At 43.5% G+C, this 23,002-nt stretch overlaps 1 protein-coding gene across 1 annotated transcript in view; it reads left to right on the top strand.

The window, feature by feature from the left end:
• The window catches only part of LOC135536903 (unconventional myosin-XV-like), a gene marked incomplete at its 5' end in the record, with an annotated part of 88,417 nt that overhangs the window by 27,223 nt on the left and 38,192 nt on the right, over positions 1-23,002 (top strand). Inside the window, 7 exons of the mRNA XM_064963125.1 lie at positions 2,139-2,216; positions 5,588-5,742; positions 9,358-9,403; positions 11,587-11,711; positions 17,928-18,045; positions 18,321-18,496; positions 20,519-20,603. Of these exons, the coding sequence (XP_064819197.1) occupies positions 2,139-2,216; positions 5,588-5,742; positions 9,358-9,403; positions 11,587-11,711; positions 17,928-18,045; positions 18,321-18,496; positions 20,519-20,603 (783 nt within the window). The remainder of the gene's footprint in view (positions 1-2,138; positions 2,217-5,587; positions 5,743-9,357; positions 9,404-11,586; positions 11,712-17,927; positions 18,046-18,320; positions 18,497-20,518; positions 20,604-23,002) is intronic.

Here is a 23,002-nt window from a genome sequence, read left to right as displayed (position 1 = left end):
CCTCCTTACCAGCCTGGTGAACTAACACTCCTCCTTACTAGCATGGTGAACTAACACTCCTCCTAACTACCATGGTGAACTAACACTCCTCCTTACCAGCCTGGTGAACTAACACTCCTCCTTACTAGCATGGTGAACTAACACTCCTCCTAACTAGCATGGTGAACTAACACTCCTCCTAACTAGCATGGTGAACTAACACTCCTCCTAACTAGCATGGTGAACTAACACTCCTCCTTACTAGCATGGTGAACTAACACTCCTCCTAACTAGCATGGTGAACTAACACTCCTCCTTACTAGCATGGTGAACTAACACTCCTCCTTACCAGCCTGGTGAACTAACACTCCTCCTTACTAGCATGGTGAACTAACACTCCTCCTAACTAGCATGGTGAACTAACACTCATCCTTACCAGCATGGTGAACTAACACTCCTCCTAACTAGCATGGTGAACTAACACTCCTCCTAACTAGCATGGTGAACTAACACTCCTCCTTACTAGCATGGTGAACTAACACTCCTCCTAACTAGCATGGTGAACTAACACTCCTCCTTACTAGCATGGTGAACTAACACTCCTCCTTACCAGCATGGTGAACTAACACTCCTCCTAACTACCATGGTGAACTAACACTCCTCCTTACCAGCCTGGTGAACTAACACTCCTCCTTACTAGCATGGTGAACTAACACTCCTCCTAACTAGCATGGTGAACTAACACTCCTCCTAACTAGCATGGTGAACTAACACTCCTCCTTACCAGCATGGTGAACTAACACTCCTCCTTACTAGCATGGTGAACTAACACTCCTCCTAACTAGCATGGTGAACTAACACTCCTCCTTACCAGCATGGTGAACTAACACTCCTCCTAACTAGCATGGTGAACTAACACTCCTCCTAACTAGCATGGTGAACTAACACTCCTCCTAACTAGCATGGTGAACTAACACTCCTCCTTACCAGCATGGTGAACTAACACTCCTCCTAACTAGCATGGTGAACTAACACTCCTCCTAACTAGCATGGTGAACTAACACTCCTCCTAACTAGCATGGTGAACTAACACTCCTCCTTACCAGCATGGTGAACTAACACTCCTCCTTACTAGCATGGTAAACTAACACTCCTCCTAACTAGCATGGTGAACTAACACTCCTCCTTACCAGCATGGTGAACTAACACTCCTCCTAACTAGCATGGTGAACTAACACTCCTCCTAACTAGCATGGTGAACAAACACTCATCCTAACTAGCATGGTGAACTAACACTCCTCCTAACTAGCATGGTGAACTAACACTCCTCCTTACCAGCATGGTGAACTAACACTCCTCCTAACTAGCATGGTGAACTAACACTCCTCCTAACTAGCATGGTGAACAAACACTCATCCTAACTAGCATGGTGAACTAACACTCCTCCTTACCAGCATGGTGAACTAACACTCCTCCTTACTAGCATGGTGAACTAACACTCCTCCTTACCAGCATGGTGAACTAACACTCCTCCTAACTAGCATGGTGAACTAACACTCCTCCTAACTAGCATGGTGAACTAACACTCCTCCTAACTAGCATGGTGAACTAACACTCCTCCTAACCAGCATGGTGAACTAACACTCCTCCTTACACACAGTAAATGAGACAGACCAAAACATCCCATATTACCCAACACAGTAAATGAGACAGACCAAAACATCCCATATTACCCAACACAGTAAATGAGACAGACCAAAACATCCCATATTACCCAACACAGTAAATGAGACAGACCAAAACATCCCATATTACCCAACACAGTAAATGAGACCGACCAAAACATCCCATATTACCCAACACAGTAAATGAGACAGACCAAAACATCCCATATAACCCAACACAGTAAATGAGACAGACCAAAACATCCCATATTACCCAACACAGTAAATGAGACAGACCAAAACATCCCATATTACCCAACACAGTAAATGAGACCGACCAAAACATCCCATATTACCCAACACAGTAAATGAGACAGACCAAAACATCCCATATTACCCAACACAGTAAATGAGACAGACCAAAACAGATCCGACAGTCGATGGCTTTACAATATGGTTTCTTCCTGCTCTATACCTTCTGTCATCTCTCTGTAGGTTCACAAGTTTCTGGATAAGAACTACGACCAGGTTGGACAGCAGGTTCTCGATCTGTTCAGCCACAGCAAGAACAAGGTAGGAGGGGTTAGGGGTTAGAGGTTAGGGGTTAGAACTACCACCAGGTTGGACAGCAGGTTCTCGATCTGTTCAGACACAACAAGAACAAGGTAGGAGGGGTTAGGGGTTAGAGGTTAGGGGTTAGAACTACGACCAGGTTGGACAGCAGGTTCTCGATCTGTTCAGCCACAGCAAGAACAAGGTAGGAGGGGTTAGGGGTTAGAGGTTAGGGGTTAGGGGTTAGAACTACGACCAGGTTGGACAGCAGGTTCTCGATCTGTTCAGCAAGAACAAGGTAGGAGAGGTAGGGGTTAGGGGTTAGGGGTTAGAACAAGGACCAGGTTGGACAGCAGGTTCTCGATCTGTTCAGCAAGAACAAGGTAGGAGGGTTAGGGGTTAGAACTACCACCAGGTTGGACAGCAGGTTGTCGATCTGTTCAGCAAGAACAAGGTAGGAGGGTTAGGGGTTAGAACTACCACCAGGTTGGACAGCAGGTTCTCGATCTGTTCAGCCACAGCAAGAACAAGGTAGGAGGGTTAGGGGTTAGGGGTTAGAATTAGTCATGTAATGGTGTTATTAAACTAAACCAGACAATAGTTGATCTATTTACCTAGTCGTAAATCATTTGGGCTGCAGGTGATAATGCTTATTGCTAACAGCACATCTGATAATATAGACCATAGGCTAGATGCATGGTACAATATATTTGTAATAAACATGATTTCTACCAATATGTTACCTGGCACCTTTCTGGAGGGGGTTTATTTTCTTTAATTCTGGAGTAGAATTTCCTTTTAAAAAGTCACCAGAACTGAGCTTCCTGCCACATACAGTTGAGTAATTAATAATTTTTTTTTCAACCACTCTACAACTTTCTTGTTAACAAACTATAGTTTTGGCAAGTCGGTTAGGACATCTACTTTGTGCATGACACAAGTCATTTTTCCAACAATTGTTTAAAGAAAGAGGTTATTTCACTTATAATTCACTCTATCATAATTCCAGTGGGTCAGAAGTTTACATACACTTTAGAAGCTTCTGATAGGCTAATTGACATCATTTGAGTCAATTGGAGGTGTACCTGTGGATGTATTTCAAGGCCTACCATCAAACTCAGTGCCTCTTTGCTTGACATCATGGGAAAATCAAAAGAAATAAGCCAAGACCTCAGAAGAATTTGTAGACCTTTACAAGCCTGCTTCATCATTGGGAGCAATTTCCAAACGCCTGAATGTACCACGTTCATCTGTACAAACAATAGTACACAAGTATAAACACCATGGGACCACGCAGCAGTCATACCGCTCAGGAAGGAGACACGTACTGTCTCCTAGAGATGAATGTACTTTGGTGTGAAAAGTGAAAATCAATCCAAGAACAACAGCAAAGGACCTTGTGAAGATGCTGGACAAAACAGGTGCAAAAGTAGCTATATCCTCAGTAAAACGAGTCCTATATCGACATGAAAGCCCGCTCAGCAAGGAAGAAGCCACTGCTCCATAACCGCCATAAAAAAGCTAGACTACGGTTTGCAACTGAACATGGGGACAAAGATCACACTTTTTGGAGAAATGTCCTCTGGTCTGATGAAACAAAAATAGAACTGTTTGGCCAAAATGACCATTGTTATGTTTGGAGGAAAATGGGGGAGGCTTGCACGCCGAGGAACACCATCCCAACCGTGAAGCACGGGGGTGGCAGCGTCATGTTGTGGGGGTGCTTTGCTGCAGGAGGGACTGGTACACTTAACAAAATAGTTGGCATCATGAGGGGGGAAAATTATGTGAATATATTGAAGCAACATCTCAAGACATCAGTCAGGAAGTTAAAGCTTGGTCACAAATGGGTCTTCCAGATGGACAATGACCCCAAGCATACTTCCAAAGTTGTGGCAAAATGGCTTAAGGACAACAAGGTCAAGGTATTGGAATGGCCATCACAAAGCACTGACCTCAATCCAATAGAAAATGTGTGGGCAGAACTGAAAAGGCGTGTGTGAGCAAGGAGGCCTACTAACCTGACTCAGTTACACCAGCTCTGTCAGGAGGAATGGGCCAAAATTCACCCAACTTATTGTGGGAAGCTTGTGGAAGGCAAACCAAAATGTTTCACCCAAATAAAACAATTTAAAGGCAATGCTACCAAATACAAATTGAGTGTATGTAAAATTCTGAGCCACTGGGAATGTGATGAAAGAAATAAAAGCTGAAATAAATCATTCTCTCAACTATTATTCTGACATTTCACATTCTTAAAATCAAGTGGTGATCTTAACTGACCTAAGACAGTGAATGTTTACTAGGATTAAATGTCTGGAATTGTGAAAAACTGATTTTAAATGTATTTGGCTAAGGTGTATGTAAACTTTCAAAGTGTAAAAATGATCAGGGGGAGGACCCCGGACCCCCTCAGCAAGGAGAATTGTTCAATCTCACAGTTTAATATATGTACAAAACGAACCTATTTCCCTAAAAGCATGATGGTCATGACTTTCTTACGTGAAAGGGAAGGTTAACTTGGCCCAATCCATCTGAGATCAGCCATGGGATTTTGTTGTTGCTTTTATCCCTGTCTCCAGATCAGTCCATGAATTATACTAATGAGCAAACATTCCGCAACTGCAGGTGGCAGTAAATCACTGTTCAGACAACATCCTCCTCCAGGGATAGGTAATTCACTAACCTGGTCTTTAAACCTGTTCAGACAACATCCTCCAGGGATAGGTAATTCACTAACCTGGTCTTTATACCTGTTCAGACTATATCCTCCAGGGATAGGTAATTCACTAACCTGGTCTTTATACCTGTTCAGACAACATCCTCCAGGGATAGGTAATTCACTAACCTGGTCTTTATACCTGTTCAGACTATATCCTCCAGGGATAGGTAATTCACTAACCTGGTCTTTATACCTGTTCAGACTACATCCTCCAGGGATAGGTAATTCACTAACCTGGTCTTTATACCTGTTCAGACAACATCCTCCAGGGATAGGTAATTCACTCACCTGGTCTTTAAACCTGTTCAGACTACATCCTCCAGGGATAGGTAATTCACTAACCTGGTCTTTATACCTGTTCAGACTATATCCTCCAGGGATAGGTAATTCACTAACCTGGTCTTTAAACCTGTTCAGACTATATCCTCCAGGGATAGGTAATTCACTAACCTGGTCTTTAAACCTGTTCAGACTATATCCTCCAGGGATAGGTAATTCACTAACCTGGTCTTTACCCTCCAAACAACTCATAGTAGTAGTAGAGGAAGAAGAAAATTGACTACTTCTAAATGGAGATGGCCTCAATGGTGCTGCCCATGCTCTCACAGACGTCATAATGGGGCAGATACAATGATGCAATGTCTATCTAAGTCTATGGTATGTTCCCCAGATGGTGGCCAACCTCTTCCTGGTTCACGCAGAGGTCGTAGGTCAGCATAGAGGTCATGTGAGGAAGAGCAGCACGGTGACCCGGAGACACCAGCCCCCCACCGTGTCCACCAAGTTCACCCTGTCACTTCTGGAACTGGTAGACAAGATGGAGAGGTGCTTTTATTATTAATATTAAAGGGAGGAGAGGTGTTAATATTAATATTAAATGGAGGAGAGGTGTTATTATTATTAATATTAAAGGGAGGAGAGGTGTTATTATTATTATTAATATTAAAGGGAGGAGAGGTGTTATTATTAATATTAATATTAAAGGGAGGAGAGGTGTTATTATTAATATTAAAGGGAGGAGAGGTGCCATTATTATTAATATTAAAGGGAGGAGAGGTGTTATTATTATTATTAATATTAAAGGGAGGAGAGGTGTTATTATTAATATTAATATTAAAGGGAGGAGAGGTGTTATTATTAATATTAATATTAAAGGGAGGAGAGGTGTTATTATTATTATTAATATTAAAGGGAGGAGAGGTGTTATTATTATTAATATTAAAGGGAGTAGAGGTGTTATTATTAATATTAATATTAAAGGGAGGAGAGGTGTTATTAATATTATTAATATTAAAGGGAGGAGAGGTGTTATTATTATTAATATTAAAGGGAGGAGAGGTGTTATTATTATTATTAATATTAAAGGGGGGAGAGGTGTTATTATTAATATTAATATTAAAGGGAGGAGAGGTGCTATTATTATTAATATTAAAGGGAGGAGAGGTGTTATTATTATTAATATTAAAGGGAGGAGAGGTGTTATTATTAATATTAAATGGAGGAGAGGTGTTATTATTATTATTAATATTAAAGGGAGGAGAGGTGTTATTATTAATATTAATATTAAAGGGAGGAGAGGTGTTATTATTAATATTAATATTAAAGGGAGGAGAGGTGTTATTATTAATATTAATATTAAAGGGAGGAGAGGTGTTATTATTAATGTTAAAGGGAGGAGAGATGTTATTATTAATATTACAGGGAGGAGAGGTGTTATTATTAATATTAAAGGGAGGAGAGGTGTTATTATTATTAATATTAAAGGGAGGAGAGTTGTTATTATTATGAATATTAAAGGGAGGAGAGGTGTTATTATTAATATTAAAGGGAGGAGAGGTGTTATTATTAATATTAATATTAATGGGAGGAGAGGTGTTATTATTAATATTAAAGGGAGGAGAGGTGTTATTATTAATATTAAAGGGAGGAGAGGTTTTAGTATTAATATTAATATTAAAGGGAGGAGAGGTGTTATTATTAATATTAATATTAAAGGGAGTAGAGGTGTTATTATTAATATTAATATTAAAGGGAGGAGAGGTGTTATTATTATTATTAAAGGGAGGAGAAGTGTTATTATTAATATTAATATTAAAGGGAGGAGAGGTGTTATTATTAATATTAATATTAAAGGGAGGAGAGGTATTATTATTATTATTAATATTAAAGGGAGGAGAGGTGTTATTATTATTATTAAAGGGAGGAGAGGTGTTATTATTAATATTAAAGGGAGGAGAGGTGTTATTATTAATATTAATATTAAAGGGAGGAGAGGTGTTATTATTATTATTAATATTAAAGGGAGGAGAGGTGTTATTATTAATATTAATATTAAAGGGAGGAGAGGTGTTATTATTAATATTAATATTAAAGGGAGGAGAGGTGTTATTATTAACATTAACGGGAGGAGAGGTGTTATTATTATTATTAATATTAAAGGGAGGAGAGGTGTTATTATTAATATTAATATTAAAGGGAGGAGAGGTGTTATTATTAATATTAATATTAAAGGGAGGAGAGGTGTTATTATTATTATTAATATTAAAGGGAGGAGAGGTGTTATTATTATTAATATTAAAGGGAGGAGAGGTGTTATTATTAATATTAATATTAAAGGGAGGAGAGGTGTTATTATTAATATTAATATTAAAGGGAGGAGAGGTGTTATTATTATTAATATTAAAGGGAGGAGAGGTGTTATTATTATTAATATTAAAGGGAGGAGAGGTGTTATTATTAATATTAATATTAAAGGGAGGAGAGGTGTTATTATTATTAATATTAAAGGGAGGAGAGGTGTTATTATTAATATTAAAGGGAGGAGAGGTGTTATTATTAATATTAATATTAAAGGGAGTAGAGGTGTTATTATTATTATTAAAGGGAGGAGAGGTGTTATTATTATTATTAATATTAAAGGGAGGAGAGGTGTTATTATTAATATTAAAGGGAGGAGAGGTGTTATTATTAATATTAAAGGGAGGAGAGGTGATATTATTAATATTAAAGGGAGGAGAGGTGTTATTATTAATATTAATATTAAAGGGAGGAGAGGTGTTATTATTAATATTAATATTAAAGGGAGGAGAGGTGTTATTATTAATATTAAAGGGAGGAGAGGTGTTATTATTAATATTAATATTAAAGGGAGGAGAGGTGTTATTATTATTATTAAAGGGAGGAGAGGTGTTATTATTATTAATATTAAAGGGAGGAGAGGTGTTATTATTAATATTAAAGGGAGGAGAGGTGTTATTATTAATATTAATATTAAAGGGAGGAGAGGTGTTATTATTATTATTAAAGGGAGGAGAGGTGTTATTATTATTATTAATATTAAAGGGAGGAGAGGTGTTATTATTATTAATATTAAAGGGAGGAGAGGTGTTATTATTAATATTAAAGGGAGGAGAGGTGTTATTATTAATATTAATATTAAAGGGAGTAGAGGTGTTATTATTATTATTAAAGGGAGGAGAGGTGTTATTATTATTATTAAAGGGAGGAGAGGTGTTATTATTAATATTAAAGGGAGGAGAGGTGATATTATTAATATTAAAGGGAGGAGAGGTGTTATTATTAATATTAAAGGGAGGAGAGGTGTTATTATTAATATTAAAGGGAGGAGAGGTGTTATTATTAATATTAAAGGGAGGAGAGGTGTTATTATTAATATTAAAGGGAGGAGAGGTGATATTATTAATATTAAAGGGAGGAGAGGTGTTATTATTAATATTAATATTAAAGAGAGGAGAGGTGTTATTATTAATATTAATATTAAAGGGAGGAGAGGTGTTATTATTAATATTAAAGGGAGGAGAGGTGTTATTATTAATATTAAAGGGAGGAGAGGTGTTATTATTAATATTAATATTAAAGGGAGGAGAGGTGTTATTATTAATATTAATATTAAAGGGAGGAGAGGTGTTATTATTAATATTAAAGGGAGGAGAGGTGTTATTATTAATATTAATATTAAAGGGAGGAGAGGTGTTATTATTATTATTAAAGGGAGGAGAAGTGTTATTATTAATATTAAAGGGAGGAGAGGTGTTATTATTAATATGAATATTAAAGGGAGGAGAGGTGTTATTATTATTATTAAAGGGAGGAGAGGTGTTATTATTATTATTAATATTAAAGGGAGGAGAGGTGTTATTATTAATATTAAAGGGAGGAGAGGTGTTATTATTAATATTAAAGGGAGGAGAGGTGTTATTAATATTAATATTAAAGGGAGGAGAGGTGTTATTATTAATATTAATATTAAAGGGAGGAGAGGTGTTATTAATATTACTATTAAAGGGAGGAGAGGTGTTATTATTAATATTAAAGGGAGGAGAGGTGTTATTATTATTATTAAAGGGAGGAGAGGTGAGACAAGATGAGAGGGAAGAGGTAGAGTTATTGGTACTGAATCTTTCCCCTTTCTCTTGACAGGTGCAACCCATTGTTTATACGCTGCATAAAGCCAAACAGACAGAAGGTAGGTCTCCACATCACAGTTTAACAGTGGTATTGTTGGTACGCTGCATAAAGCCAAACAGACAGAAGGTAGGTCTCCACATCACAGTTTAACAGTGATATTGTTGGTACGCTGCATAAAGCCAAACAGACAGAAGGTAGGTCTCCACATCACAGTTTAACAGTGGTATTGTTGGTACGCTGCATAAAGCCAAACAGACAGAAGGTAGGTCTCCACATCACAGTTTAACAGTGGTATTGTTGGTACGCTGCATTAAGCCAAACAGACAGAAGGTAGGTCTCCACATCACAGTTTAACAGTGGTATTGTTGGTACGCTGCATAAAGCCAAACAGACAGAAGGTAGGTCTCCACATCACAGTTTAACAGTGGTATTGTTGGTACGCTGCATTAAGCCAGACAGTCAGAAGGTAGGTCTCCACATCACAGTTTAACAGTGGTATTGTTGGTACGCTGCATTAAGCCAGACAGTCAGAAGGTAGGTCTCCACATCACAGTTTAACAGTGGTATTGTTGGTACGCTGCATTAAGCCAAACAGACAGAAGGTAGGTCTCCACATCACAGTTTAACAGTGGTATTGTTGGTACGCTGCATAAAGCCAAACAGACAGAAGGTAGGTCTCCACATCACAGTTTAACAGTGGTATTGTTGGTACGCTGCATAAAGCCAGACAGTCAGAAGGTAGGTCTCCACATCACAGTGTGAAAGAGTTTAATTTTGGGACTGGGGGGTAGTATTGAGAAACTGGGATGAATAAGGTGCCCAGAGTAAACTGCCTGCTACTCAGGCCCAGTTGCTAATATATGCATATTATTAGTAGGTTTGGATAGTAAACACTCTGTTTCTATAAGTGTTTGAATGATCTCTGTGAGTATAACATAACTCATATGGCAGGCAAAAACCTGAGAAAATATCCAACCAGGAAGTGGGGAATCTGAGGTTTGTAGTTTTTCAAATCACTGCCTATCGAATATACGGGTCATATTGCACTACCTATGGCTTCCACTAGATGTCAACAGTCTTTAGAACCTTGTTTGATGCTTTTACTGTGATGGAGGAGAGAATGAGAACTGTTTGAGCCAGAGGTCTGCCGGAGTGCCATGAGCTGATCACTCGCGCTCACGTGAGAGTTAGCTGCGTTCCATCTCATTTCTACAGACAAAGGAATTCTCCAGTTGGAACATTATTGAAGATTTATGTTAAAAACATCCTAAAGATGGATTCTATACTTCGTTTGACATGTTACTACGACCTGTAATATGACCATTCATCTGAACTTTCGCCTGGACTTGCCGGTGCGTTGTGAGTTTGGATTGTGTGCTAAACGCACAAACAAAAAGGAGGTATTTGGACATAAATGATGGACTTTATCGAACAAATCAAACATTTATTGTGGAACTGGGATTCCTGGGAGTGCATTCTGATGAAGATCATCAAAGGTAAGTGAATATTTATAATGCTATTTCTGACTTCTGTTGACTCCACAACATGGCGGATATCTGTATGGCTTGCTTTGTTGTCTGAGCGCTGTACTCAGATTATTCCATGGTGTGCTTTTTCTGTAAAGTTGTTTTGAAATCTGACAGCGGTTGCATTAAGGAGAAGTTTATCTAAAGTTCCATGCATAATACTTGTATCTTTTATCACTGTTTATTATGAATATTTCTGTAAATTGATGTGGCTCTCTGCAAAATCACCGGATGTTTTGGAACTACTGAACATAATGCGCCAATATAAATGAACTTTATCAAACAAAACATACATGTATTGTGTAACATGAAGTCATATGAGTGTCATCTGATGAAGATCATCAAAGGTTAGTGATTCATTTTATCTCTATTTTTTGCTTTTTGTGACTCCTCTCTTTGACTGGAAAAATGGCTGTGTTTATCTGTGACTAGGTACTGATCTAACATAATTGTTTGGTGTGCTTTCATCGTAAAGCCTTTTTGAAATCGGACACTGTGGCTGGATTTACAATAAGTTTATCTTTAAAATGGTGTAAAATACTTGTATATTTGAGGAATTTTAATTATGGGATTTCTGTTGTTTTGAATTTGGCGCCCTGCACTTTCACTGGCTGTTGGCGAGGTGGGGCGTTACCGTCCCACATATCCCAGAGAGGTTTTTACAGTGATATTGTTGGTATTGCCATAATATGTGTGTGTTTGCTTGTATGTGTAGGAGCCAGGTGTGTTTGAGACGGAGCTGGTCGGCAGTCAGCTGAGGTATTCTGGTATCTTGGAGACCATCAGGATCCGGAGAGAGGGTTACCCTGTTAGACTGGCCTTCAACGTCTTCCTGTTTAGGTAACACCCAGTTAGACTGGCCTTCAACGTCTTCCTGTTTAGGTAACACCCTGTTAGACTGGCCTTCAACGTCTTCCTGTTTAGGTAACACCCTGTTAGACTGGCCTTCAACGTCTTCCTGTTTAGGTATCACCCTGTTAGACTGGCCTTCAACGTCTTCCTGTTTAGGTAATACCCTGTTAGACTGGCCTTCAACGTCTTCCTGTTTAGGTAACACCCTGTTAGACTGGCCTTCAACGTCTTCCTGTTAAGGTAACACCCAGTTAGACTGGCCTTCAACGTCTTCCTGTTTAGGTAATACCCTGTTAGACTGGCCTTCAACATCTTCCTGTTTAGGTAACACACCCTGTTAGACTGGCCTTCAACGTCTTCCTGTTAAGGTAACACCCAGTTAGACTGGCCTTCAACGTCTTCCTGTTGAGGTAACACACCCTGTTAGACTGGCCTTCAACGTCTTCCTGTTTAGGTAACACACCCAGTTAGACTGGCCTTCAACGTCTTCCTGTTGAGGTAACACCCAGTTAGACTGGCCTTCAACGTCTTCCTGTTTAGGTAACACACCCAGTTAGACTGGCCTTCAACGTCTTCCTGTTGAGGTAACACACCCTGTTAGACTGGCCTTCAACGTCTTCCTGTTTAGGTAACACACCCTGTTAGACTGGCCTTCAACGTCTTCCTGTTTAGGTAACACCCAGTTAGACTGGCCTTCAACGTCTTCCTGTTGAGGTAACACACCCTGTTAGACTGGCCTTCAACGTCTTCCTGTTTAGGTAACACACCCTGTTAGACTGGCCTTCAACGTCTTCCTGTTTAGGTAACACACCCTGTTAGACTGGCCTTCAACGTCTTCCTGTTTAGGTAACACCCTGTTAGACTGGCCTTCAACGTCTTCCTGTTTAGGTAACACACCCTGTTAGACTGGCCTTCAACGTCTTCCTGTTTAGGTAACACACCCTGTTAGACTGGCCTTCAACGTCTTCCTGTTTAGGTAACACCCTGTTAGACTGGCCTTCAACGTCTTCCTGTTTAGGTAACACACCCTGTTAGACTGGCCTTCAACGTCTTCCTGTTTAGGTAACACACCCTGTTAGACTGGCCTTCAACGTCTTCCTGTTTAGGTAACACACCTTGTTAGACTGGCCTTCAACGTCTTCCTGTTTAGGTAACACACCCAGTTAGACTGGCCTTCAACGTCTTCCTGTTTAGGTAACACCCTGTTAGACTGGCCTTCAACGTCTTCCTGTTTAGGTAACACCCTGTTAGACTGGCCTTCAACGTCTTCCTGTTTAGGTAACACACCCTGTTAGACTGGCCTTCAACGTCTTCCTGTTTAGGTAACACACCCTGTTAGACTGGCCTTCAACGTCTTCCTGTTGAGGTAACACACCCTGTTAGACTGGCCTTCAACGTCTTCCTGTTTAGGTAACACACCCTGTTAGACTGGCCTTCAACGTCTTCCTGTTTAGGTAACACACCCTGTTAGACTGGCCTTCAACGTCTTCCTGTTGAGGTAACACACACACACCCTCTAACCCTGACCCTATCTCAGGTATCAGTCCCTGGTGGGGACAGCCTCCTCTAACCTGTGTGTTTGTGTGTGTCAGGTATCAGTCCCTGGTGGGGACAGCCTCCTCTAACCTGTGTGTTTGTGTGTGTCAGGTATCAGACCCTGGTGGGGACAGCCTCCTCTAACCTGTGTGTTTGTGTGTCTCAGGTATCAGACCCTGGTGGGGACAGCCTCCTCTAACCTGTGTGTTTGTGTGTGTCAGGTATCAGACCCTGGTGGGGACAGCCTCCTCTAACCTGTGTGTTTGTGTGTCAGGTATCAGTCCCTGGTGGGGACAGCCTCCTCTAACCTGTGTGTTTGTGTGTGTCAGGTATCAGACCCTGGTGGGGACAGCCTCCTCTAACCTGTGTGTTTGTGTGTGTCAGGTATCAGACCCTGGTGGGGACAGCCTCCTCTAACCTGTGTGTTTGTGTGTGTCAGGTATCAGACCCTGGTGGGGACAGCCTCCTCTAACCTGTGTGTTTGTGTGTGTCAGGTATCAGACCCTGGTGGGGACAGCCTCCTCTAACCTGTGTGTTTGTGTGTGTCAGGTATCAGACCCTGGTGGGGACAGCCTCCTCTAACCTGTGTGTTTGTGTGTGTCAGGTATCAGTCCCTGGTGGGGACAGCCTCCTCTAACCTGTGTGTTTGTGTGTGTCAGGTATCAGACCCTGGTGGGGACAGCCTCCTCTAACCTGTGTGTTTGTGTGTGTCAGGTATCAGACCCTGGTGGGGACAGCCTCCTCTAACCTGTGTGTTTGTGTGTGTCTCAGGTATCAGACCCTGGTGGGGACAGCCTCCTCTAACCTGTGTGTTTGTGTGTCTCAGGTATCAGTCCCTGGTGGGGACAGCCTCCTCTAACCTGTGTGTTTGTGTGTGTCAGGTATCAGACCCTGGTGGGGACAGCCTCCTCTAACCTGTGTGTTTGTGTGTCTCAGGTATCAGACCCTGGTGGGGACAGCCTCCTCTAACCTGTGTGTTTGTGTGTGTCGGGTATCAGTCTCTGGTGGGGACAGCCTCCTCTAACCTGTGTGTTTGTGTGTGTCAGGTATCAGTCCCTGGTGGGGACAGCCTCCTCTAACCTGTGTGTTTGTGTGTCAGGTACAAGTCTCTGGTGGGGACAGCCTCCTCTAACCTGTGTGTTTGTGTGTGTCAGGTATCAGACCCTGGTGGGGACAGCCTCCTCTAACCTGTGTGTTTGTGTGTGTCAGGTATCAGACCCTGGTGGGGACAGCCTCCTCTAACCTGTGTGTTTGTGTGTCTCAGGTATCAGACCCTGGTGGGGACAGCCTCCTCTAACCTGTGTGTTTGTGTGTGTCAGGTATCAGACCCTGGTGGGGACAGCCTCCTCTAACCTGTGTGTTTGTGTGTCAGGTATCAGACCCTGGTGGGGACAGCCTCCTCTAACCTGTGTGTTTGTGTGTCTCAGGTATCAGTCCCTGGTGGGGACAGCCTCCTCTAACCTGTGTGTTTGTGTGTCAGGTATCAGACCCTGGTGGGGACAGCCTCCTCTAACCTGTGTGTTTGTGTGTCTCAGGTATCAGACCCTGGTGGGGACAGCCTCCTCTAACCTGTGTGTTTGTGTGTGTCAGGTATCAGTCCCTGGTGGGGACAGCCTCCTCTAACCTGTGTGTTTGTGTGTGTCAGGTATCAGACCCTGGTGGGGACAGCCTCCTCTAACCTGTGTGTTTGTGTGTCTCAGGTATCAGACCCTGGTGGGGACAGCCTCCTCTAACCTGTGTGTTTGTGTGTGTCAGGTATCAGACCCTGGTGGGGACAGCCTCCTCTAACCTGTGTGTTTGTGTGTGTCAGGTATCAGTCCCTGGTGGGGACAGCCTCCTCTAACCTGTGTGTTTGTGTGTGTCAGGTATCAGTCCCTGGTGGGGACAGCCTCCTCTAACCTGTGTGTTTGTGTGTGTCAGGTATCAGACCCTGGTGGGGACAGCCTCCTCTAACCTGTGTGTTTGTGTGTCTCAGGTATCAGACCCTGGTGGGGACAGCCTCCTCTAACCTGTGTGTTTGTGTGTGTCAGGTATCAGACCCTGGTGGGGACAGCCTCCTCTAACCTGTGTGTGTTTGTGTGTCAGGTATCAGACCCTGGTGGGGACAGCCTCCTCTAACCTGTGTTTTTGTGTGTCAGGTATCAGACCCTGGTGGGGACAGCCTCCTCTAACCTGTGTGTTTGTGTGTGTCAGGTATCAGACCCTGGTGGGGACAGCCTCCTCTAACCTGTGTGTTTGTGTGTCTCAGGTATCAGACCCTGGTGGGGACAGCCTCCTCTAACCTGTGTGTTTGTGTGTGTCAGGTACAAGTCTCTGGTGGGGACAGCCTCCTCTAACCTGTGTGTTTGTGTGTGTCAGGTATCAGACCCTGGTGGGGACAGCCTCCTCTAACCTGTGTGTTTGTGTGTCTCAGGTATCAGTCCCTGGTGGGGACAGCCTCCTCTAACCTGTGTGTTTGTGTGTCTCAGGTATCAGTCCCTGGTGGGGACAGCCTCCTCTAACCTGTGTGTTTGTGTGTGTCAGGTATCAGACCCTGGTGGGGACAGCCTCCTCTAACCTGTGTGTTTGTGTGTGTCAGGTATCAGTCCCTGGTGGGGACAGCCTCCTCTAACCTGTGTGTTTGTGTGTCTCAGGTATCAGACCCTGGTGGGGACAGCCTCCTCTAACCTGTGTGTTTGTGTGTGTCAGGTACAAGTCTCTGGTGGGGACAGCCTCCTCTAACCTGTGTGTTTGTGTGTCTCAGGTATCAGTCCCTGGTGGGGACAGCCTCCTCTAACCTGTGTGTTTGTGTGTGTCAGGTATCAGTCCCTGGTGGGGACAGCCTCCTCTAACCTGTGTGTTTGTGTGTCTCAGCTATCAGTCCCTGGTGGGGACAGCCTCCTCTAACCTGTGTGTTTGTGTGTGTCAGGTATCAGTCCCTGGTGGGGACAGCCTCCTCTAACCTGTGTGTTTGTGTGTGTCAGGTATCAGTCCCTGGTGGGGACAGCCTCCTCTAACCTGTGTGTTTGTGTGTGTCAGGTATCAGACCCTGGTGGGGACAGCCTCCTCTAACCTGTGTGTTTGTGTGTGTCAGGTATCAGACCCTGGTGGGGACAGCCTCCTCTAACCTGTGTGTTTGTGTGTGTCAGGTATCAGACCCTGGTGGGGACAGCCTCCTCTAACCTGTGTGTTTGTGTGTGTCAGGTATCAGACCCTGGTGGGGACAGCCTCCTCTAACCTGTGTGTTTGTGTGTGTCAGGTATCAGACCCTGGTGGGGACAGCCTCCTCTAACCTGTGTGTTTGTGTGTGTCAGGTATCAGTCCCTGGTGGGGACAGCCTCCTCTAACCTGTGTGTTTGTGTGTGTCAGGTATCAGACCCTGGTGGGGACAGCCTCCTCTAACCTGTGTGTTTGTGTGTGTCAGGTCTCAGTCCCTGGTGGGGACAGCCTCCTCTAACCTGTGTGTTTGTGTGTGTCAGGTATCAGACCCTGGTGGGGACAGCCTCCTCTAACCTGTGTGTTTGTGTGTGTCAGGTATCAGACCCTGGTGGGGACAGCCTCCTCTAACCTGTGTGTTTGTGTGTGTCAGGTATCAGACCCTGGTGGGGACAGCCTCCTCTAACCTGTGTGTTTGTGTGTGTCAGGTATCAGACCCTGGTGGGGACAGCCTCCTCTAACCTGTGTGTTTGTGTGTGTCAGGTATCAGTCCCTGGTGGGGACAGCCTCCTCTAACCTGTGTGTTTGTGTGTCTCAGGTATCAGTCCCTGGTGGGGACAGCCTCCTCTAACCTGTGTGTTTGTGTGTGTCAGGTATCAGACCCTGGTGGGGACAGCCTCCTCTAACCTGTGTGTTTGTGTGTGTCAGGTATCAGTCCCTGGTGGGGACAGCCTCCTCTAACCTGTGTGTTTGTGTGTGTCAGGTATCAGACCCTGGTTGGGACAGCCTCCTCTAACCTGTGTGTTTGTGTGTGTCAGGTCTCAGTCCCTGGTGGGGACAGCCTCCTCTAACCTGTGTGTTTGTGTGTGTCAGGTATCAGACCCTGGTGGGGACAGCCTCCTCTAACCTGTGTGTTTGTGTGTGTCAGGTATCAGACCCTGGTGGGGACAGCCTCCTCTAACCTGTGTGTTTGTGTGTGTCAGGTATCAGACCCTGGTGGGGACAGCCTCCTCTAACCTGTGTGTTTGTGTGTGTCAGGTATCAGACCCTGGTGGGGACAGCCTCCTCTAACCTGTGTGTTTGTGTGTGTCAGGTATCAGTCCCTGGTGGGGACAGCCTCCTCTAACCTGTGTGTTTGTGTGTCTCAGGTATCAGTCCCTGGTGGGGACAGCCTCCTCTAACCTGTGTGTTTGTGTGTGTCAGGTATCAGACCCTGGTGGGGACAGCCTCCTCTAACCTGTGTGTTTGTGTGTGTCAGGTATCAGTCCCTGGTGGGGACAGCCTCCTCTAACCTGTGTGTTTGTGTGTGTCAGGTATCAGACCCTGGTGGGGACAGCCTCCTCTAACCTGTGTGTTTGTGTGTCTCAGGTATCAGTCCCTGGTGGGGACAGCCTCCTCTAACCTGTGTGTTTGTGTGTCTCAGGTATCAGTCCCTGGTGGGGACAGCCTCCTCTAACCTGTGTGTTTGTGTGTGTCAGGTATCAGACCCTGGTGGGGACAGCCTCCTCTAACCTGTGTGTTTGTGTGTGTCAGGTACAAGTCTCTGGTGGGTGTGAAGCAGCCTCCAGCTCCTGATGGGGAGAACTGTGTCATCATGCTCAGCAAACTGGTTCCCCTCCGACCCGGGGCCTACCAAGTAGGAGTGACTAAGGTATTCATCTATACCTAACCCCCAACCCTCCTACCTAGGGCCTACCAAGTAGGAGTGACTAAGGTATTCATCTATACCTAATCGCTAACCCTCCTACCCAGGGCCTACCAAGTAGTAGCTACTAAGTTGAGCATGTTAATTCAGGATGTGTTGTGTGGGTGAGAGAGCAGAACCTCCTCACCTGGCTTCCTGTTCCTGTACAACACTTTCAGTGACAATGTAAACTACAGTCCAACAGTGATGTCTGGTTGTTCTCTCTGTGTGTGTTGTTCCAGCTGTTTCTGAAGGAGGACGTGTACCAGTTGTTGGAGTCTAAGAGAGAGCGTGTCCGTCAGGTGGCGGCCCTCACCCTGCAGAGATACACACGCATGTTCTTTGTCAGGAAACGATACAAGGAGTTCAGAACCAAGATCATCAGACTACAGGCCTACTGTAGAGGCTTCCTCACCAGGTACTGACCCTAACCTCTGACCCCTTACCCTGATCCCTGGGTAAAGAACACACAACCACCCTCACTACAGTTACCAGACAGAGTAAAGAACCCACAACCACCCTCACTACAGTTACCAGACAGGGTATAGAACCCACAACCACCCTCACTACAGTTACCAGACAGGGTAAAGAATACACAATCACCCTCACTACAGTTACCAGACAGCTTTAGAACCCACAACCACCCTCGCTACAGTTACCAGACAGGGTATAGAACACACAACCCCCCTCACTCCAGATACCAGACAGGGTATAGAACCTACAACCACCCTTACTACAGTTACCAGACAGTTTTAGAACCCACAACCACCCTCACTACAGATAACAGACAGGGTATAGAACCCACAACCACCCTTACTACAGTTACCAGACAGGGTATAGAACACACAACCACCCTCACTCCAAATACCAGACAGAGTAAAGAACCCACAACCACCCTCACTACAGTTACCAGACAGGGTATAGAACCCACAACCACCCTCACTCCAGATACCAGACAGCTTTAGAACCCACAACCACCCTCACTACAGATACCAGACAGGGTATAGAACCCACAACCACCCTCACTACAGATACCAGACAGGGTATATAACATACAGCCACCCTTCCTACAGTTACCAGACAGGGTAAAGAACCCACAACCACCCTTACTACAGTTACCAGACAGGGTAAAGAACCCACAACCACCCTCACTCCAGATACCAGACAGCTTTAGAACCCACAACCACCCTCACTACAGATACCAGACAGGGTATTGAACCCACAACCACCCTCGCTACAGTTACAAGACAGGGTATAGAACCCACAACCACCCTCACTACAGTTACCAGACAGGGTAAAGAACCCACAACCCCCCCTGCAACAGTTACCACACAGTGTAAAGAACACATAACCACCCTCACTACAGATACCAGACAGGGTAAAGAACACGTAACCACCCGATGGCAACCTAATGATTTTACCACGGTACATACTGTAAGCACTGTAAAACTACTGCGACGTCTGTGTTACTTCTCCCTCTGTCTCTCCTTCCCTCCTTCTCCCTCTGTCTCTCCTTCCATCCTTCTCCTCTGTCTCCCCTTCCCTCCTTCTCCCTCTTGTCTCTCCTTCCATCCTTCTCCCTCGTTCTCCTTCCCTCCTTCTCCCTCTGTCTCTCCTTCCCTCCTTCTCCCTCTGTCTCTCCTTCCCTCCTTCTCCCTCTGTCTCTCCTTCCCTCCTTCTCCCTCTCTCTCCTTCCCTCCTTCTCCCTCTGTCCCTCCTTCCCTCCTTCTCCCTCTGTCCCTCCTTCCATCCTTCTCCCTCTGTCCCTCCTTCCCTCCTTCTCCCTCTGTCCCTCCTTCTCCCTCTGTCCCTCCTTCCCTCCTTCTCCCTCTGTCCCTCCTTCCATCCTTCTCCCTCTGTCCCTCCTTCCCTCCTTCTCCCTCTGTCCCTCCTTCCCTCCTTCTCCCTCTGTCCCTCCTTCCCTCCTTCTCTCTCTGTCTCTCCTTCCATCCTTCTCCCTCTGTCTCTCCTTCCATCCTTCTCCCTCTGTCCCTCCTTCCCTCCTTCTCCCTCTGTCCCTCCTTCCCTCCTTCTCTCTCTGTCTCTCCTTCCATCTTTCTCCCTCTGTCCCTCCTTCCCTCCTTCTCCCTCTGTCCCTCCTTCTCCCTCTGTCTCTCCTTCCATCCTTCTCCCTCTGTCTCTCCTTCCATCCTTCTCCTCTGTCTCCCCTTCCCTCCTTCTCCCTCTTGTCTCTCCTTCCATCCTTCTCCCTCGCTCTCCTTCCCTCTTTCTCCCTCTGTCTCTCCTTCCCTCCTTCTCCCTCTGTCTCTCCTTCCCTCCTCCCTGTCTCTCCTTCCCTCCTTCTCCCTCTGTCCTTCCATCCTTCTCTCTCTGCCTTTTCCCTCCCTCCCTCTCTTTCCCTCCCTCCCTCCCTCCCTCCCTCCCTCCCTCTCTTTCTCTGCCTTACTCATTCCCTCCCTCCCTCCCTCCCTCCCTACAGGAAGCGCTATTTGAAGATGAGAAAGAGTCTGGTCAAGTTTCGTTCTCTCATCCACATGTACGTCACCCGCAAGAGATACATCAAGGTACGATGCACAAGACAGTACACACACTACACACCATTACACACACTACACAACATTACACACACTACACACCATTACACACAGTACACACCATTACACACAGTACACAACTATATGCTCACTACACACCATTACACACACTACACAACATTACACACACTACACAACATTACACACACTACACAACATTACACACACACTACACAACATTACACACTACACAACATTACACACAATACACAGCACACACCATTACACACAATACACGATACACAATACACAACATTACACACAATACAGTACACAACATAATACAGTACACAACACAGTACACAACACAACACAATACACAACATAATACAGTACACAATACAGTACACAACACAACACAATACACAACACAACACACTACACAACATTACACACAATACACAACACACCCTACACACCATTACACACACTACGCAACATTACACACAATACACAACACACCCTACACAACATTACACACAATACACAACACACCCTACACAACATTACACACAATACACAACATACTACAGTACACAACACAATACACAGCACATCACACTACACAACATTATACACAACCACACTACACACCATTACACACAATACACAACACACCCTACACAACATTACACACAATACAGTACATACACTACACACAATTACACACACTACACAACATTACACTCATTACACAACACACACCATTACACACAGTACACAACTATATGCACACTGCACACCATTACACACACTACACACCATTACAGACAATACACAACGCACAATACACAACTATATACACAACACACTACACAACATTATACACAATACACAACACACCCTACACAACATTACACACACTACACATTACACACAATACACAACGCACACTACACAACATTACACACAATACACCCTACACACCATTACACACAATACACAACTATATACAAAACACACTACACAACATTACACACAATACACAACTATATACACAACACACTACGTGACATTACACACACTACACAACACACAATACACAACTATATACACAACACACTACACACAGTACACAACATTACACACAATACACAACTATATACACAACACAGTACACAACATTACACACAATACACAACTATATACACAACACACTACACAGCATTACACACAATACACAACACACACTACATAACATTACACACAATACATAGCACACACTACACAACATTACACACAACACACAACATTACACACAACATTACACACACTACACAACATTACACACACTGCACAACATTACACACAATACACAACACACAATACACAACATAAGACAGTACACACACTACGCAACATTACACACAATACACACCATTACACACACTACACACCATTACACACACTAAACAACACACTACACAACATTACACACAATACACAACACACCCTACGCAACATTACACACAGTACACACCAAGAGATACATCAAGGTACGATGCACAAGACAGTACACACACTACACAACATTACACACAATACACAACACACTATACACAACTATATACACAACACAGTACACAGCATTACACACAATACACAACACACCCTACACATTACACACAATACACAACACACAACTATATACACAACACAGTACACAACATTTCACACAATACACAACACACAATACACAACATAATACAGTACACAATACAGTACACAACACAACACAATACACAACATAATACAGTATACAACACAACACAATACAGTACAGTAAACAACACAATACACACATACTACCGTACACAACACAACACAATACAGTACACAACACAATACACAACATGATACTGTACACAACACAATACAGTGCACAATACAGTACACAACACAATACAGTACACAACATAATACAGTCCACAACATAATACAGTACACAACATAATACAATACACAACACAATACAGTACACAACACAATACAGTACACAACATAATACAGTACACAACATAATACAGTACACAACATAATACAGTACACAACATAATACAGTACACAACATAATACAGTACACAACATAATACAATACATAACACAATACACAACATAATACACAACATAACACAATACACAACATAATACAGTACACAACACAATACAGTACACAACATAATACAGTACGCAACATAATACAGTACGCAACATAATACACAACATAACACAATACACAACATAATACAATACACAACATAATACAGTACACAACATAATACAGTACACAACATAATACACAACATAATACAGTATGCAACATAATACACAACATAACACAATACACAACATAATACAATACACAACAT

The sequence above is a fragment of the Oncorhynchus masou genome, unplaced genomic scaffold, assembly GCF_036934945.1.
Source record: "Oncorhynchus masou masou isolate Uvic2021 unplaced genomic scaffold, UVic_Omas_1.1 unplaced_scaffold_682, whole genome shotgun sequence".
Taxonomy (NCBI): Eukaryota; Metazoa; Chordata; class Actinopteri; order Salmoniformes; family Salmonidae; genus Oncorhynchus; species Oncorhynchus masou.
This window is presented reverse-complemented; position numbering and strand designations above follow the sequence as displayed.